General features: G+C 35.1%; 2 protein-coding genes and 1 long non-coding RNA gene across 7 annotated transcripts in view; 1 reads left to right on the forward strand and 2 right to left on the reverse strand.

The window, feature by feature from the left end:
- Positions 1-14,385, reverse strand: part of ANGPT2 (angiopoietin 2) — an 80,972-nt gene extending 66,587 nt beyond the window's left edge. The window contains exons 1-4 of one of the 2 annotated variants that reach the window (XM_007476231.2): positions 13,928-14,385; positions 11,214-11,250; positions 8,940-8,968; positions 5,835-6,631 (exon numbers count right to left, since the gene is read on the reverse strand). In XM_007476231.2, the coding sequence (XP_007476293.1) occupies positions 5,835-6,122 (288 nt within the window). In that variant the 5' untranslated portion in view covers positions 6,123-6,631; positions 8,940-8,968; positions 11,214-11,250; positions 13,928-14,385. The remainder of the gene's footprint in view (positions 1-5,834; positions 6,632-8,939; positions 8,969-11,213; positions 11,251-13,927) is intronic. The other variant, XM_016428739.2, reaches the window with a different exon arrangement.
- The window catches only part of MCPH1 (microcephalin 1), a 337,814-nt gene that overhangs the window by 223,748 nt on the left and 93,712 nt on the right, over positions 1-20,354 (forward strand). The window lies entirely within an intron of this gene.
- Positions 14,663-20,354, reverse strand: part of LOC130456525 (uncharacterized) — a 56,483-nt gene continuing 50,791 nt past the window's right edge. Inside the window, exons 3-4 of the long non-coding RNA XR_008915526.1 lie at positions 17,959-18,040; positions 14,663-15,767 (exon numbers count right to left, since the gene is read on the reverse strand). This is a non-coding gene — a long non-coding RNA (uncharacterized LOC130456525). The remainder of the gene's footprint in view (positions 15,768-17,958; positions 18,041-20,354) is intronic.

A 20,354-nucleotide genomic window follows, 5' to 3' on the forward strand; every position in this document is an offset into this window, starting at 1 on the left:
TATGACCGGAGCTGTCCTGTGCTAGTGGTGCCACCCATTGGATGGGTGGAGGAAACTCTGGTCCCATTTTATTTTCCTTTACAGGAGATTTTTTCTGCATACAGTATACAAAATACAGTGTACATACTGTTTTCTTTTTCTTCTCTCTCGATTTAATTGATTCTGTATCAAGTAATCTGTTTCTCACATATATACACAATCTTTTAGTCTTGTTACCCATTTCATTCTCTCATCCAACTTTTCTCTAATCGCCTCAGTGAAATCAATCTACCACTCCCTACCTATACTCCATTTGCAGCCTAAAAAGAGCCAAATCAGAAATCAAGCAAACTTAAGACTAGCACTAAATGGCATTCTCACATCAAGGGGTAATTTTGATAAAACTAGGCATAAGAACCAGTGCTTTCAATCTCTAAAGCATCTAAAATTGTTCAAAAGTCCCAGTTGAAACATCCACAAAAAGCACATTCCACCTCTAATAAAAATGGCTTTCTTTCAAGTACCAGTGTTTAATATAAGCTAATGTTTGTTGCTTTATTCAGGCATTTCAGTTGGGTTGACTTTTCATGATCCCATGTGGGATTTTCTTAGCAAAGCCACTAGAGTGATTTGTCATTTCTTTCTCCTGCTCATTTTATAGATGACAATATGTAAGGTTAAGTGACTTGTTCAGGGTCACACAGCAGAAGTATCCAAAGCCAGATTTGAACTCCAGGAAATGAGTCTTTCTGCCTCTAGGTCTGGCACTCTAGTAATACCTGGCCAACCCATGCTAAAGTGTAGAACAATCTAAAAATATGAATGATTCTTAGAACTCTACTGGTAGTACTGCAGAATTACAAGGAAGTTGCACAGGACAGAAAGCCTATTTTTCTTTGCTTTATGGATTGCCCTGGCCAAAAAATTCATCATTTAGTAGCCAGACTCCTTGTGGTGTGCATCTCTTTATTTAGGCCAGATTATTGGCAAGTGATAGAGTAAGGTTATATTTTAAATCTTTTCAGTAGAAAATGGAATATATTATTTCTTATTTGATTTTGCCTATTATGTCATGAGTTTAGAGTAGGAAGGAACTTCAGAGGTCATCTACTCTAATCTCTTAATTTTATAGATCAGGAGGTAAGGTAACTTGTCCCAGATCATTCAGAGAGTAAACACTAGGAATGGCATTTGAACCCAGGTCTTCCAAATAGAAGCAGTGTTTTCTCCACCTATTTACTTTAATTATTATTGAAACAGTAGAATTTTTTATTTTTAATGTCATCTTTTCATCCATGTTACAAATTAACTAGGCTTTGTGGGGCTCCCTAAGAATCTACTGTTGTAATATCTTCTCTGGGAAAAAAACAATACTCTATGTCCTGTGAGTCAAATTAAAAACAAACTCTTGGAAAACAGCATATTCATTATTGTGGACAACAGATTTCAGGGTCAAGATTATTTGGAAGGGCAGCTAGGTGGTCAGTGGAGAGAGAGCCAAGGCTAGAGACAGGAGGCCCTGAATTCAAATCTGGTCTTGGGTCCTTCCTAGCTGTCTGACTCTAGGAACTCACATAACCCCAATTGCCTAACCCTTTCTGCTCTTCTGCCTTGGAATTGATATTTAGTATTTTTTAAAAAGCAATATGCAATGTTTTTCCTAAATGTAAAAGGATGTCATATGAATTATGCACCATGTGCCTATTTCCTACCTGGTCCATGGCAATTATCTTTACAGTAAAAAGAAGCAGCTCAAAGCAAAGAAACACTGTTTAATCACATAATCCCAAATACACACAAATATGAGGTATTTGGCAGCCCAACTAAGTAAGTATTCTATGTGAAAAGCACCATAAAATAACAAATTAAAAAGACATATTACTTGCTCCTATGGGAAATTAAAATTGGGATTTTTCATAACTAAAAATTATGGCTAAACTTTAATAATATTGTTCTTAGCTGGAAAAAAGTGATATGCCTATAATTTAAAGGCTTCCCTACTCTGTAGTGATTTTAATTGGTTTATGTGAATGCACAAAACTTCTTTTGAATATGGAGTATTATTAATTTCATGCTTCAGAGAATATAACCTGTGGAGTCCCATAGAGAAGTATCTTTTCATGTGTATAGCAATGAGTTGTTGGCTCTGTGTATCATGGTAGTTTTCAATTTTTATGAACCACTAGGTATTAACCAAAGCCAGCAACAGAAACCTAAACCAAGCAGACCAACATAGCTTGGCTAGTAGTATCTGAAAGAGAACCAAGTTTTGTTTTTATGGATATATAGCTAAGAATTGGTTTCCAGCTATATTTGTTGAAAAATAAAGTTCATATCTGGGCCAGAGTTTTCTACAAAACAAGGGGAAAAGATTCATTTCTCAGCTCCCTCAATCCAATTCTTGTCTTTTAAAACCAATGTTTTGCTTCTGAATTGTTGAAGTTTCTGAAAAATTGCATAGCTACTGGTCAGAGAATGGCAGTTGGTGGCAAATTGCTTTGTAGTAAATAAAAACTATGTATAGTATATGTTAATATACTATGAGTGTCCATTACTATATCAAGGAAGAGCTGTTTTGTCAAAATGACTTTATATAATCCACATTCTCTTTTAGGAGGATAGAAAATAAATATATATACAATAAATATACAATGAAATAAATATACAATGAAAAAATAAGATTTTGGCTAATTTGACATTATTAGGTTTTTCTTCAAAAAAAATCTATTTGAAAAGGTAGTTATCCAGATAAATTTTTGTTGCATGAGAATCATCCTTCAGTCTTAAGTGATTAGCTCTTCCACATTTTGTGATTGTTTCACATTCCCTCTCATTCCCAATGAAAGAAAATACAAGTATCAACATAATGTTTATTAACACAATCTCTATTACCAGATTCTCTGTCAGGTTTTAGAAAAGTGCTTTTGTATAGTGTTTTAAAAGACACTAGGGAGTTGTTTAAAGAGTAACAGGATCAGCAAGAAAGACTATCACTATCTTTTCTTAAAATTTTAACAAATTTCCTAATGATACTTTGTGCACTAAGTGAAATTACCTTCTCTTACATTGTTGTCCACTAAGCAGATATAGCCTGCTTCCCCATGTCTCTCCATTCATATACCTCAGCACATACCTCAGTGCTCATTCAGAAGTATGACATTTCCTTTGGTTGATATATTAAGGAGATAGCTTAGGATTGTTTTGGAATATGCAAAAGAGTTTCCTTGAACTGAGTTCATTAACAGATGCTAACAACTTAACTTAGGAGCTTGAAATGATATTCTTGGAAAAATTAGCCAGATACAGGTCCTGGTTAGTTTTCCTGACAATTTTTTAGAACTTTTTAATTTTGAGGACTGAGGCAGAGTTTGTGGAAGGGGTGGCTTGCTAAAAGAAAAGGAAGTAAGTGTAAGGAACATTTTTCTCCTAGCTATAAAAACCTGTCAAAAGAAATTTCAGTTTTTTATGGACCACATGATCATGGGGCTCATCTGTCACTCCATTCCATTTTCCCCCTTTTTAAAAAGCAAAGTAGTTTCAGTTATCACAGGCACAAGAAGCTAGAGAAAGAACACACAGCTAGGAAAGGCTCCACATACTCACATGCTGCCTGGATTTTTATTTGTTCTGTTCCTTCTATTTGCCAACCAGGTGTAAATAACCATGCCAGTGAGTTTTTCAGGTGCACCTTCTAGGACTATGAGATAGGGTCAATCAGAACAGGTGTTAAGCAGATGAAAGGTCAACATTAAGTCATTCTAGGTGATATTTTAGCTGGATGTCTAAAGGCTGTATTTTGAAACGCTATTGTAGTGCTGTTCAAATATTTGATATTTATGCTCGTGAGGAAAGGAGTATTTTGTTTGGTAGCCCCATAAACTCAGACTTTAGAAATTTAGAATAGGTTCGAGGTTAAGCAACCAGAACAGAACTGAAAAAGAGTTGCTTAACTTTTTCCTTCTCTTAAACAGTCTCAGACTTGTAGAAAAGAGGGTAATTTGACTGAGAAAAAATTAATAGATTTAGAGTTTACCTGAGAGTGAGTTTAATTATAGCAAATGCAATTTAACTATTTTGTATTTGGAAGAACATTTTTTTATGTCCCCTGACTATTTAGGAAATGACTTACTAGCTGGATAGATGGGAGTGTTTACTACTCTATTTCTTTCATCCCTCACTGAAGTTCTGTTAACACTGGCCTTTAACCGTGTCACAGTTAAAATGAGTAGATTATTAAGTGTGAACATAACAATGGAAAGAAGGAAATAGGAAGTTACTGTCAGGTAGATATTTAGTTTCTTTCAAATATGTGAGCTTGTATTGCAGAATACTTCCCAAATTTAGCTGAGCTGTTTGCACATACATGAAGGGTAAACAGTTTTAAAGATAAGACAGAATAAACCTTAACCAGAGCATCAGGGCAAATGTGGGTCTTTTCATAGATATTAACATTATTGTGTGAGAGGTTTTTTTTTTTAAGTTTGAGTTAGGTTTTATTGCTACAATTTCTTAAATGTTTTTAATTAATTAAACTATGTTTGAACTGAGAACTAATTTAACTGAGGATTTATTCATATAGAGAATATATAGAATATAGAGGGCTCCTACCTTCAGTGTTGATTTTGTGGTTTCCCTTATTTTAAGTGAATTCTCAGCAGTGGAATAAAAGCTATGCAGAGGTCTATTTTGATATTAAGATGTGATATGCTGCTACAAACAACTGAAAATGAAATTAAAGATTTCTTCTCTAGATGAAGAAAATAACTTTGTGATGTTTTCCTGAGCAATATTTTGCAAGAGAGCTGACAGTTAACCTCAGTTATTAATATTATTATAAATGTTCTCTCTATATACATTTTGGCTTTAATGATTTACACCAGACATGCATAATTATTATTTAATTAGTTATACTAATCATTTTTTCTTTTTCCTGACAAAAGGATACTCTAGAGCTTTTGTTTTTTTATTTGTGAAAGATGGAATTTGCATGAAGGAATAGTTGCATCTTGAATAACTTAGCTTTCAGAATACATCATTAATTATATATTTCTTGCAAAATTTGTGGTACAGTGGAATAGTGAGAATAATAAAAGAAGATTGAGTAAAAGACAGCAGGTCTTGACATGGCAAATTCATCTTTGCTAATTCTAACATCAGTCACATGTGAATAGATTTTGAAACCATTTTTCTGGGTTTTAAGAGAAATGGCAAGAATGAATCCTTTCAGAAAGAACATTTGGCAAAAACTTAGCATAAATGGTTTACAAATGACTGACCCATAGACCAAAACTCTGAGTTTCTGAAAAACATAAGGTCTATTTAAGCCGATTTCCTCTCGTTTACAAAAAGCTATAATTGGTTTCAGTAAATAAATTCAGGAAATTGGTAAAGCACTTACTCCAGAAGGTAACATTGCCACCATCCGCTATTTATCAGTAATTAGCATGATTAGCACGTTTTTTCCTTGTCCTGGCGCTGTTGTGCTGCTTACCACTTCCCTCACATGCCTGCAGCCAGTTATGTCAGTAATTGGTGTTACTAAGTTTAAATTACTTGTACAAACAAAACAGCCTAGTTGTTTTGCAGAGAAATATACTTACCCCTACCCTTGTGCGCACCCCATCCCCCCAACACACACTTATTTAATACTGACTCTCCTCCTGAGAGGTAAATTTGCTTGTTTTTAATTCTCGTCTCCTCATGCAAGTCTGTGCACTGAGATATGGGAAAATAAGTGGAAGTTCAAAGAGTTAATCATTTCTCTTTTTGGTGAAGCTGGCTTTGTTAATTAAAACAAAAGTGAAAACAACAGAACCCCAGTTTTTCATGCACCCACATAAATGGCAATTTCCTACCTTCATGAGCCACTGGGTGTTATTTTCCATGATGTTTTCAAGTACTTGCAGCCTCTGCACAGAATCATCGTAGTCCAGCGGGGCATCCCTCTGCACTGCATTAGACACGAATGAGCTAGAAGTGGAGCGGCAGTTGTCCATCTCAGGCAGTAGGAAGGTGTAACTGCATGATCCGTGCTGAACCTGATACTGCTTCTTCCCTATGGTGTCCAGGCTTTTCCGAAAGTTGTTGTAGGCTGACGCCAAGACAAGATCATAGCTCAAAGTAAAGAAAACAATCAGCCACATACTTTCTTTCAGGGAGAATGCAGCCAACTTAGCAAACTTCAGTGTACTTTAAGAGTCCAGATCATTCATTTGTCCTCTGAAATGCTGTACTCTGCTGTCATGTGTGAAGTACACTCTTGCCAGTCAATGGGTTCCTGCCCCCACTCCCCTTTTCTAGTACCAAACTCGATTTAAAAGCAAAACAAAACAAAATGCTGCTTTCTTCCTAGTCGTCCAGTAAAGGGTTAGATGCCAGCAGGAAGAACAACCCTTCTCCAACTGTGTGTTCTGGCTTTGCTTTATTTGGTGCTTCTTCTGTTTCTCTTTGGAGCAAATTCTACAGTGTCGGTATCTGAATCAATCACTTTCCTTTCCTTATATGATAAGTTGATAAGAGCAGCCAGACATGTGTAGCTTAACTGCTCCTCCCTCTTGGCTTCTCCGTTATCTTCCTGTAGGGGGGTCACTCACAAGGCAACAGGAAAATCAGAGCCTACTGCTGTCCAGCCAATACAGTATGGGAGAGAAAACTGCAGGGAAAAATTGATCAATGACAGGACCCCTGGGCATTTTATAAGCACCACCCTAACAAAATATTTCCTACACTCAGCACCATAGCTCTTCTGCCTGAAACTGATGTTAATCTTCTAAAATGTTTGAGGTTTTCATTTTAATTTTGAAGTACAATGGAAATTCCTCTGTTTCCTCTTTTAAAGAAAAAATTTACAAATCTATCAGGCTGGTTTATGTTTACTATTATAAATTAAAAGGAAGTTTTGTTAATGTCAACTCTGAGGTCTACCCTTTCATGAGGAAAAGAATTGCCAAGTTATATGAATTCTAAACTATTAATATTTTACCAAAATATACTGAATTTTAATGTTAAAATACTGTTGAAATATTGGATCATTTTATTAAATAAATTTAACTAGGTTAGCAGCTTGGCCCTGAAAAGGTTTTTAATTTTTTAAATAAAATTATGACTATTCAAAATAAACTTTAATTACTGCTTATATATATTTATATAAAATTTATAAACATATATGCATATATGTGTTAGAAATAATATCAATTGTAAGGGCAAAAAACTAAACTTGCATTCGAACATAGCAGTGTTTATTGTAAAAACCCAAATACCACCCATGCCACTGTGTTATTTGGAATATGCTAGGTCAGATCAGCTTCTCTGTCACTAATTAGCTGTATGATCTCCTGAACTTCATTTTTCTCTAAGAGTTGGACAAAAAGATCTATAAAATCAATCATACAATCAACAAGCATTTTAAGTGCCTACTTTGTTCCAGACGTTGTGCTAGGCTAGAGCTACAGATTCAAAAACGAAAAAGGTTCCTTCCAACTTCAAAATTTTGGTATTCAATAAGTCCGTTTGCCTAGAGTCCATAGGACTAAAATATTTACTCCATTGTGAAAGATAAACAGTTGGGGATTTTTTTGTTTTTTAAATCTTAATTGGATATTGGGGTGTTTAGAAGCTGCAGGACTAACAGATTTGGATCCTAGATTCCTGGGATAACTCTTCAAAGGACTTATCAGGGAACTCTGGAAGGAAAAAAAAACAAAACAAAACTCTTCCATTCTATGAATGCACTCCCAGCTTGTTTCTAAGCATGTCATATCTGAAGAAAAGAGAGAATCGATTCTTCCAACTATATATTCTACCAAGCAGGGAGGGTGAGTACAGTTATAGGAAAATGTAGCCATTGGCACTTTCAACTTAAAGGCATCACTAATTCAGTTCTCAATTCATCTGTCCTCAGATAGTAACAACTTACTGTCACCCTCAACTGAACTAAATTTGGTTGATGACCCCTGTCAAGTTTTGATTCCACTACCCCATTACTCCCTAAATGTTTCCAGTGCCTGTTCACTGGAATCACTGGAATAGTTGTACATATTAAATATATATTAAATACATGATTTTAAATATATATGTATATATATTTATATGTAGGATATACATAGGATAAGAGAGCCATAGATAAAGAACTAGAAAGGATATCAGAGCCCATATAGTCCAAACCTTTTATTTTTACTTATGAAGGAACTGAGGCTCAGGGAAGCAAATTATTTGCTTAGTCATATAAGCACTAACCTATAAATGGGAGGATTTGAAATGCAGGTCCTCTGACTCCAGATCTAGTGTTCTTTCCAATATACTACTGCTACCTCCTTGTGTTTTTTAATATCATAAATATTAAGTTATATTACATGTAGAGATGTGGGAACACACATGGAAAACACAATACTTGTCTATTACCTGTAATTGGAAAGAAGATTAAAGAAAAAAGGAACAGCCACAGAGCCAGGTTTTCCTCTCTTCCCTGCCTTTAAGCTTCTAAAGGCTTAGAAGTTAAATATACATAGTCCAGATCTCTTTCTGATGCTTGGTAGGCTTGATAGTGGTGCTTGGGACTATCAGTTATCAAAGAGAATCTGGAGTTATCTCTGGGGACTTGTTGATGAGAACTAGAGGAAGATGAGGTTATAAAATAAAAAATATTGCTTCTGACTTCCCCAAATCAGTTCATGCTGCACTGCCCAACAACTTTTTTTTTCTAATAACTCAGCTGAACAGCTGTGACTTTTGCTATTTACTTAATCATGTTTGTTTTCTCTCACATACCACATCCAGTCAGCTGTGATTTTGACCACTTCCCGTTATCATTTGTTAGAACATGACCATGATCTTTCTGTGCTGATTATTAGATATTAGAGAGACAAACCTGACTTGATGAACATTAAAGAGACACTTAACCCTTCTTCAAAAGAAAGGGATGAACTGAAAACAAGGATAAGAAAGGACCTTCTGCAACTTACCTCTGTATTTCAGCTTCTTCCATGTAAAACTAAGAGGTACAAAATTGTGGATAATGATCAAGAAGAAAAAAGAAAAAAAATCATGATACAGTGGATAAGGAATCAATAAGACCTAAATCTGTCCTCAGCCATAAACTGACTATTGACCCTAGGTGAGTCACTTATCCTCTAAACTATCCTCATAACTATTCAGTGCAGAGCAGTTACTGATCTGCATTGGTTGAGAGAATTTCCTCACCAAGAGTTCTGAAAACAAAAGGAATCACAGATTCTCCCCACCCCCCCCCCAAAAAAATCAAAGATGAAATTACATAAAAACTCAGCTTTTATACCCTGTAGTCAGAGATTTGGATCCAGAAGGGACATTAGAGGTTCTCTAGATCAACCTTTTTTTACAGCTCAGGAACTGCGGGTCACACAATCAGTTTAAGGCAAGGTTTGATCCCAGATATTCCTGACTCCAAGACTGCCATTACTTGGTCTATTATGCCATACTGCATTGAGTAAATCACAGAATCTAAGCATTGGGCAGGTCCTTAGAGGCAGGCTACCTGTTCTAATCTATCTCTGAATAAGACCTCTTTCATAGCATCCTCAACAAATGGGCCATCCAGCCTTTTAGATACTTGAGAGTATAATCATGTCCCCTGAAAGTCTTTTGTTCTCTGCACAGAACATTACCAGTTGCTTCTGTTGAGCCTCATATGGTATATCCTCTACTCTTCTCCCATCCTGGCTTTTTCTTCTCGTCCTAATCCAGCCTATTTATACCATTCTTCAAATGTGATTGCCAGAACCAAATATATTACTCCTCATGTAATCTGCCCAAGACTTTATTATAACTATTTTTTTACCTATCTCATTCTAAACTGTATATTCCTTTAATGCTTCTCACAATATTGTTAGCTTTTTCAACAGCTTCTATGTCACACTGTTTGACTCATATTGAGCAAGAAGCTTATTTAAAGAATCCCAGATCATTTTTGCAGCAATTATTTTCCAACTATGATTTCCTCTGCCTGGGATTGTGGAAGTGATTTATGAAACATACATAAAATTTCATCTCTTTCCTTTTAATTCATTGTTCTAATCTGTTGAGTTTTTTAAAAATCTAGATTTTGTCAACATGGTAGTACTTTCTCCCAGCAAAAGTGACAAGAATAACTTATATGATTTCATCCATGTCATTAGTAAAAATACTGAATAGCTCAGGGTGAAGGACAGGTTCTCCTAGGGCTATGTTGGTGAGCCTATTGTACCCATGCTAGAGGGGGCTGCTCCCTTTCCCCCTCTCCACTCACACCTGAGGAGGACATTTCTCACATGATCTGTCCCTCTGCCCAGCAGTGCAGTGGGAGCACTTCCTCCTTCCCCTGTTTGGGGTAAGGCAAGGGCTCTCAGGTGGCATGAGGGTTGCAGTTTGGGCATTCAGTCTTTAAGGTCTCTAAAAGATTCTCCTTCACTGTCCTAGGGCTTCACACTAGAACTTTTCTTCCAAGTCACAACCCATTAATGACTGTTTTTTGAGTCAATTCAGTCAAACAATTTTAGATCCACCTAAACATGTTTTCATCTAGCCCCCATAGCTCTTCATTTTGTCAGCATAAGAGAATTCATTAAATGTTTTGCCAAGACCAAGTGTACCAATACCTACTTTATGCCTCATCTAGTAGATATCATATCTACTAGAATAATAAACCTGTCAAAATGTAAATTAAGAAAAGGTGTGCTGGTAAGTGTTTAACAATCAGCCTTTTAGGTAAAAATGTACATACAACCCAGTTTAAAATTTAATTTGCATTTTATTATTTGAGCTAGTAATTAGCAAAATAATAAATCACGCCCTTGCCTCCAAGGTTCAAATGCCCTGTAAATTTAACAATTAGCTCTTACAAATTGACTTGAATGGGCTCTAGTACACTTCTAAAATTAAGTTACACTAGTATGACCTGTTCTTAATGAAACCATACTAATTTTAATGACCACCTCTACCCTTTCTAAGCTGTTACAAACCATCCTTTTAATAATGTGTTCTACAATTTCAGGAATATAATAAATCAATGTCATTGACCTATCAATTGTAGATCCCATCCTCTTCCATTTTTTAAAAATCTGGGTAATGCCATGGCAGCACTCTTATTTTCAAAGATCTTTCTCAAATAATAATTGACAGTGGCCAAGAAATCACATCTCCTGATGCTTATAGGCTTACTACTTGAAATAGATGTTATTTTACTATCTCCTTATATATCTTGGGCTTATTCTCTTACTCACCATTTTTGTTTTCCTCCCCAGTCCAAAGGTTACTTTTCTAGGAGGAGAAAATAAGCAACAATAGAGCTTTAACTAGTTTAACTTTTTCACTGTTGCCCATCAATTTCCCATCCATGATAAACAGTATCTTTTCCCTTCTTTGGTCCTCCTCTTGTTACCTAAATAGCATTTTTTTTTAATGATTCTCATTAGCATTTATCATTAACTTCAACTTATAGGTTTCAAAGGTTCAGACATCATTCCATTTTCTTATGTTTATCCTCAGAGTAATCCTGCTTCAATCTTCTCTACCTGTCTTTTAAAAATATCAGCTATGCAATAAAGTTCCTCTGCAGATGCATTGTTTTCTTTGGGCAGCTTTTCCTTTCCCTCTCCATCAGGAACTTCTTGTGTATTCAAAATTTCATGCTTGAGAATTCATTATTCATGGATCAACTTTCAGTGTAGGATATATTGGAACTTTTTTATCCTTTGTCTAAAAATTCAGAAATTTGCTCTCATAAAATCTGTGCTACATATCAGAGTATATCAGTATTTCCTCTTCTTCTCTAGCATGGACTGTACAATATGCCAAAGTTCACATCATTTCTTCTTTAGCAAATAATTCTTCCTTTTTGGTCACAACCAGGTTCATAATATTAGTTTCTTCACATTTTCAAGACTGAAATTATCATTAAGTCATGTCACAAAGGAAATAAATAAGATGAAAGAATTCCAGCAAGTGTATGAAGATCCAATGTCACCCATCACTACTGTATCTCCTTTTAGTGCCAAATTTGAGTTGTTTCCCAGACTCCTCACTTTTCTCTGTCCAGGTGTTTTGAAATATATTCCAATTACAATATTGCTTCTGTTTATTTTTTGATTCTCCCCCACATGCTTGTCAGTACATTTTACTCCTCAATTCTCCTGAAAGCCCTCCCATGAACAGATCTTTTTAATATACAAAATACCACCTCTTTTTTCTTCTCTGTTCTTTTTGAGTAAGCTGTGACCTTCCATTGCCATTCTCTAATCTTATGTTTCATTTTACCAAGTCTCAGTGATACCTAAAGATTCAAATTTGTAGTATTTGTAAGAAAATTGAATAGTAATTCAAATTCAAATGAACACCCATTGCCTAGCTCTTATTGCTCTTCTGCCTTATTTTAACAAGTACATAGTAGTGATTTTGAGATGGAAGGTAAGGGTTTAAATTCAAATTTGTCTCTTTACATTAGGATCTCTAGTTCAACTTTTTTATATTTATACTTTTTGCATTTGTTTATAGACATGGATTTTCTATATCTATATAGTAGTAGATATCTATATAGGTGCATGTCATCTCTCTAGTCTATTGCCAGCTCCTTCAGGACAGTCACTATCTTGCTTTTATCTTGTTTCTCCGGTGTTTAACACAATGCTTGGCATGTAGAAGATACTTTATCAAGTCTTTTTTTTTTTTTTAAACTCTTGCTTCCATCATGGAATCGCTACTGTGTATTGGTTCTAAGGCAGAAGAGCAGTAAAGGCTAAGCAGTGGGGATTAAGTGACTTGCACAGGGTCACACATCTAGGAAATATCTGAGCCTAGATTTGAACCCAGGAGCTCCCTTCTCTATGCTGGACTCTCAAACCACCAAGCTACTTAGCTGTCCCCTGTAAGTGCTTTTTGATTGATAGATTGATTGCTTATTGATGGTTCTCTTTTTGCATATTGTCTCTCTGTATTACTGCTTTTCTGTTCTTCTTATGTCTTATTTAAAGTAATAGGCCTGAAAGAAATATATAAGCTCTTCTCCTTCCTACTTCCTTTTTGGTTTAAAACCCTCTTGGTACACTGCTGCTCTGGCTGCCAGGAGTACTCATTGTACATTTTGTTGTAGGAAGCCCTATTTTCCAGTGGACTATTGTTTTCTGAGAGCACACACTAGGGTGCAAATCTAGGGGCCTCTCTGTTGTTCCTAACATCAGGGCATCCTAATCAGGCTCTAATAGACTCAGCTTAGGTCTAGAGTTTAAGAAGTATCTAGGTAGAGGAGCTAGGTGTCTCAGTGAATAGAGAGCCAGACCTGCAGAATGGAGATCTATCTGTTCTGAGTTCAAATTGGCCTCATACACTTCCTAGCCATGTGACTCTGGGCAAGTCACTTAACACCCATTGCCTAGCCCTTACTGCTCTCCTGCCTTAAAACAAAAACAGTATTGATTTTAAGAGAGAAGGTAAGGGTTTAAAAAAAAAAAAGGAAGTGTCTAAATCATAAGTAAAATTATTTGTTATTAAATGACATAAGTCTTTCTTCTGACTGGCCTTCTCAGGGTCCAGATGACAGAAAGGGACATTAAATGTCATCTAGTTTGATCCACACCCAAATAGGAATCCTCCCTATTGCTATCCATTCTCTCTCTGAAGATGGTTAGTGACCCGGAACTCTGACCTCCTAAGGTAACCATTATACTTTGGGATAGTTCTAATTGTTAAGAAGTTGTTTCTCATATTAAAAAAAAAAAAGAATGTCTAAATCTTTATCTGTAACAGCTCAACCATCATCCTAGATGTGCCCTTTGAAACTAACCAGGACCGATCTCTCTCTTTCCATATGATAACTCTTCACTTACTTAAAGGCAACTGTCATTACACCCTTTAGAGTTCCCTTTTCCAGGTTAAACATCCCTTTAATTGACCATCATTGTCATATGGTCTGATTCTCCATTCTTCTCACAATCCTACTCACCATATTCTTTTCCTGGAGGCTGTATACCTTAGTCAATCTAAACTCCCAGAATATCACACAAAGTCTTCCTAGGAATGTAGGTATCTTCCAGCTGACGAAACACCCCAGACTCCCAACAAACCTCCGCAGGCGCAGGAGTGCCAAGTATCCTTTGCTTTGGACTGTGGACAGTATCAAATGTATGGGGACTCTGAAATGACAAGGCCGTTGTTGGCACAGCATTTAATCTGGTAACTTGTGGAGCTCTCCAAAACTAGGGCGAGTTGTTTCGATGATGAGTTTCCCATCACTGAAAGTGTACACAAGGTGCTGAATGATTACACCAAGATATTATAGAAGAGATGTTTAGATCTGGACTAGTACTGATGACCTCTATTCTGTCGTTCAGATCTAATTCTCCACAGTGATACAGAACTAATCATTGTTTCCAAATTAATAAGGTCCCAATGATGTAATACAGCAGTAGACTATAAATAAGTCATTAATAGTTATAAAATATTTGGATAATACTAAAAAATACTGAATCAAATTGATCAGTGGCATTATTACTTGCCTTATTATGCTATCTTTCTTCATCTGTGTAACGTGATTTCTGAGGCAGTAGTACTAATGCAACTTGGTTTTTCCTATGATTTAAGAATAATCAATTTAAATTATGTCATCTTTGCCCTCAGGTATCCTTAAATGGTTACTATCAGATGCTTGTTGATGATTCTAGCTTTAATTTTTTAATATTAGTTATATAATGAAAGTTTCAAAATGTTATTCAAAATATAGCCAAGGTTTATAAGTATCATTATTCATTTAAAATGGAATATTTAGATTCACCAAAGTGTCCGTGTAAGATAAAACTCAGCATTTTAGCTTTCTTTAGTCTCCACAGCGTTTCCTTTGTAAAATCTATCAGAATTTTATGTTACTTTTTGATACACATTGAACCAAAACTGAAGAACTGCAATAATTCAAAAGAAAATAATTTTTTCCTATAATTATGGCTATTAATACCTTATAGCACTGAAGGTTAGAATGCCAAGTTTTAAAATATGTTGTGGAATTGACTGAATATTATAAACATGTCCATCAGAATCTGCAAAAATATATTTTCTTAGAATCAGTTTAGCATAGTAGATGGAGCATTTAAATTGAAAACAGAAGACCTCTGTTCAAATCCTTCCTTCAATACTAGCTGTATGATCTTGCACAAGTCACTTAATCTCTGCCTCAATTTCCTCTTTTGGAAAAATGATGAGAGTTGGACTTTATGGTCTAAAGGTAATAATTTCCCTTCCAACTGGAATTCTGTGGTCCATGATCTTACGCTTACTGTACATGTATTAGAAATAGTGCCTTTAAATTAAATTCTGACTGCCCCTGTCTAGTATTAGGAAAAACAAAACAAAACAACTTATACTGCTTAGAAGACAGCGCATCACTTTTTAGTCTTGGCCATCACCTCCATCTCACAAACTCACACATCCCTAGTGACAGAATATAGTTTAGTGCCAAAGTCTTCTGATGACCTGAAGTCATCTGGAGGCAAAACAGCTGCATAATATAAAGAAGACCACCATGTATGCCTTAAAATGTCATATATATCTATGTGATCTGTAAACAGGAAGTCATATATAAAATACTCAAGTCAATTTCTCAATAAAGACTAAGAACCAAATTGTTTTTTATTTATTGACGAGAGAGTATCAACACTGGAAATTGAATTACTTTGGTAAATTTGATTCATTCTCAATGTCATTTTCATCTTCTTGCTTTAATTCTTTTCTGTCGCGTTTGGTCATCTCTCATATTATCATGGATTCGAGAGGACTGAGGCAACTTTTGAAATCTGTAGTGGATAAAGCAGAATGCTGAAGCCTAGTTGAGCATAGTTTCCTGCTTAAGCTATACATAGCTAAGTACATAGAGCATAAACACAAAATAGCTGACTTCACATATTCAAAGTATACATTAATTCTTTCCCTCTTAGAAACTGGCATTCACACTATATAATTCACCTTTGAAATAGGCAGGGGAATGTATATTTTGTTAAAACTAAGCCTTTAACTGCCAAAAGGGTTGGGGGTTAGGGGGTGGGGAATTCTTTGCCAGATGTGCCTCAGGCAATTTCCTATCCTGGGAAACAACAATTTCCCCTACACCACCAGTAATGTTTTTATTCCATATAATGTGAGTGCCCTGCTTTAGGGGACAGATGCCCAGATACCACTGACGTTATCTTTCACAATCATCTTTCTACTTAGGGCTGCACAGCTTCTGTTTGACAGGACAGTGTGGAAATAACTTCTGTGAAAGGGGAAAAGAAAATCAATTCTAGTTATATAAGAAAATCTTGACCAGAATTCAGGCCAAATTATCAAATGATCATCTTACTCCCATTAGGGCAGTCAGGAGCCCGTATTTTACTGGTTTTATTTGACATTTTCACTTGGAAATAGAAACCAAAAACAAGTGAGCAACAAGGCATTTATAAAAAGAACAAATACTAGAGTCATCTAGCATTCTTGAATCACTCAATTTACCTTACCATGAAACCACATAAGAGCTTAGCCACCGAATAGCTCTTTAATTTCAAAAATCATATTCCAAACAATGTTGTTTACTTGGGATAACATCATGATTTTTAATTTCTTTTTAATTGTGATTTTTACTTATATATTTGTATTTGGGAAGGAAAAGGATCAAAATTTTGCTCTATAATGGGTTCACGTTGTCCTCGGTATTTTCTGAAAACTATGTTTCTTTTTAATTAGTATGACTTCCTTTATATAAGAAAATATCTTTAATTCCATTTTATGATTCTGAGATGTGATTTACATTCTCAGGGAAGTGTGTGGAGAATTTTTTTTCTCATTAAGAGCAAATGCCAAAAGAAGTCAGGACACATAAGCTACAAAACTTCAAAAAACATTAAATAAAATTTTTGATCAGTGAACTAGAACATTAAGCTCATGATATTCCAGGTCCTGGTTGTTGTATCTTTTGTTTGTCTTGGTGTTTTTTCCCTAAGGAAAGAAATGTTGTATGTTTTCTTTCAATGAAATGAAATCAATGAATATAGTTTTCCTTAATTAAATCAAATAAAAATCTGCCTCTGACTAACCCAGTATATTAGGAAAGGTTTTGAAGTATTTTCCTTCATGTCAGTTTGTTATGCTTTTATCCGATAAATTTAGTAAAACAAACTTTTAGAGTGGTCAGATCCTAGTGGTCATGAATAATTAGTTAAGAATAGTATAAATTGCATGTTTTGTTGCATCTATGGAATAAGATTTATTCTACTGACCCAGAAAAGTGACTTGATGTTCTATAGATCAATCTCCATTTAATCTCCTTGTAAGTTTTTTATCTTAATTATGGAGGAATCATTAAAAAATAAAACATTTAGAAATCCCAAGAAGGCAATTAATTTTGAGATATGTTATCTTACTCTTGGTTTTAAATTAACATAAATAATATCACTATATTATGAAGCCAAAAACAGATGACTGAACTTTTGGTATTCTCATCTGTCTTATAAACTTGATTTTTGAAAAAACTTCCTGTGGAAACTTAAACCTGACAATATGGTTTGCCCTCTTCCCCACCAAAAAAAAAAAAAAGAAAGAAAGCGTAATAATCTATAATTTTAAAAGAATTTCTGTAAGGCTGAATTATAAGCAAGAAAAATAGTTGCCTATAAATTTGGATTTGTTGTTTAAAGATACAGAATTCTTTACTTGTGTTATTCTACCCACAAAATTATAAGTATGGTATTGGAATTGTAATTCAAATAATGTACAAATAATCCCATTTTTACATTTAGTTTTTTTTTTTCCCCAAAAAAATTCTTTCTTAGCTCAGGTAAGAACTTTGTTCACTATTTCACTGAATACTGGCGTGCTTTTACTACTAATAAAGTATCAAACAACATGTTATTTCTACTTATGGATCAGAGTTCAAAGAAATATTTAAATAAAAGAGAACATAAAAAGTAAATAAGAAATTATTTTAAATCCAAGGTATTAGAGAAAGGATACCTGTGACAATATGTAATCATCTCACTCCTATCCGTTTTCCTCCAGGAAAGAACTCTGTGCTTGTTGGTCCTAATAGAATATACTTTTTCAAAAAAACATAGAATCCATTTCAAGAATTATTTTTTTCAACACAATGAAGCTTTGTTTGAGAAAGAACCTACAATTATAGAAAGTCCATAGAAAGTCAAAATAAAAGCCATAAAATCTTTGTCTGCTCCCCTGCTCCCTCTGCTGGTTTCATAACTAACTGTTATAGTACAGGCTCAGGTAGTATTGTGTAAATAAATACTAAGAGCAAGGTCCAAATGAAGCCAGGAAAGTTGCCAGCCTTCATCTAAGCTCAGGCTTCAGCTTCATTAGAAGAACATTTTACAAAAATCTATCCATTTTTAAAGGCAAGAATTATTGTTGATATAATATTTACACATACTTTTGGTACAATAGTCTTTGATGCCAATAGGTAAAATCAGTGTTAAAATAGAAGACCAAAGAAGGTTTTAAAGTCTTTTCTTATTAAAACCCTTACCTTCTGTCTTGGAATCATTACTGTGATTTGGCTCCAAGGCAGAAGAGTGGTAAGGGCTAGGCAATGGGGGTAAGTGACTTGCCCAGAGTCACTTAGCTGGGAAGTGTCTGAGGCCAGATTTGAACCCAGGACCTCCCATTTCTAGGCCTGGCTCTCAATCCACTGAGCTACCCAGCTGCCCCCTTAAAGTCTTGATTGTTGGAGGGAGATAGAGTATAAATTCATATATGACTGGTACATGCTGTCTGAACCAGGAGAGAGGTATTTGATTCCTTCAGCCAGTAGGTGTTTATTAAGTGTTTGTTCTGCGTCAGGCACTGCCGTGGGAAGAGATGAGGAACACCAAAAAAAAGAGCCAGGGGACAAAAAAAACATCCCTGTTCTCTGCATCCTAGTGGTGAGAACACGTTCCAATATAGCTAAAACAGACACATCTGATTATATGATATAGTAAATCTTAGCTTCTTCACAATCTCAATCTAACTTTTATTTTTAAAAATATTTTTCATGTTTCCATGATTCATTTTCTTTCCCTCTTCCCTCACAATCTCAATCTAAAGGTAGCCCCTTCTTGCATAGTCACTACAACATTCATCTTCCTATTGCAGGGAGATCTGACCATATCAGTTCCCTGTTCAAATGAATGCCTTCTAAGGTTCCCCAGTGAATACTAAATTAAGTCAAGACCTCTTAGCTTGACCTTCAAGGTCCTCTACTGTCTGATTCCTACTTAAACTAGGCATCTCTAAGGTCCCATCACAGCTCTAACATTCTGTGAGAGGGGTAATACTTTTGCTCCTTTAGCCTTTTTTTTTCTTCAATTCTCCGTTTTCATATACTCTGTATTTCAGTCAAATTGAACTTAACAATCCTGATCCTATGTCCTAATGGCCCAGACCTACCTCCTTGTCTTGGCTCACATTGTGTTTTTAACACACTTATTTATTTTGAAATAACATTCACACTTCCAAACATCAATACTGCTCAAATGCACTTCTCTGTGTACATAGCTTTGCCTGATCTGCTGCAGCCATCAGAGCTCTCTTCTACATTTGAACACTTAGCACTTTATACTTCTTGTGCATTTTCAAACTCCACATTGTACTCCCCTTCTCTTCTACGTTATAAATTTCTTGAGAGCCAAGGTTCTTATTTGATCCATACAAAATGGATGGTAGATTTCTATCAGTATTTATTAAGTTAAATTGATTTAAAATTTGTCACATTTGATTATATACAATGAATGAAAAAGACAAATAATGACCTTCCACTTCATTCTTAATGATCACAGTTTTGGTCATCTGGATTATGTGACACTATATAAAATGTGTTGTTGTTCATTTGTTTCAGTCATGTCTGACTTGATGACTCCAGTTGGGGTCTTCTTGGAAAAGATATTGGTGTGTTTTGCCATTTCCTTCTCCAACTCATTTTACTGATGAAGAACTGAGGTAAACAGGGTTATATGACTTGTACAGGGTCACACAACTAGTAAGTATCTGAGGCCACATTTGAACTTAAAAAAATGAATTTTCCTCACCTCGAGCTCAGTACTCTATCCACTTTGCCACTAATCACCATAATAAATAATAAAAAAAATAAAATAAAATTAGAATTCAGCAAACTACCTCATACAGAGAAGACACTTAATAAATGCTTATTACATGAATAAAAGCTGCATTTGACCAGATTTTCACTTGTGAAGATTTTTTTTTTGGTTTTGTTTTCTGTCGTTGTAAAACCCTCAGATAGAAGCAATTAAATTATCAAGGACTTACAGTCAGGATCACACAAAACCTTACAGCTTCTACTTAAAATAAGGGATCTTGCAATACAATGTTTCAGAAGACAAAAGATAAAGACTTAAAAC

The sequence above is a fragment of the Monodelphis domestica genome, chromosome 1 (assembly GCF_027887165.1).
Source record: "Monodelphis domestica isolate mMonDom1 chromosome 1, mMonDom1.pri, whole genome shotgun sequence".
NCBI classification, from domain to species: Eukaryota; Metazoa; Chordata; class Mammalia; order Didelphimorphia; family Didelphidae; genus Monodelphis; species Monodelphis domestica.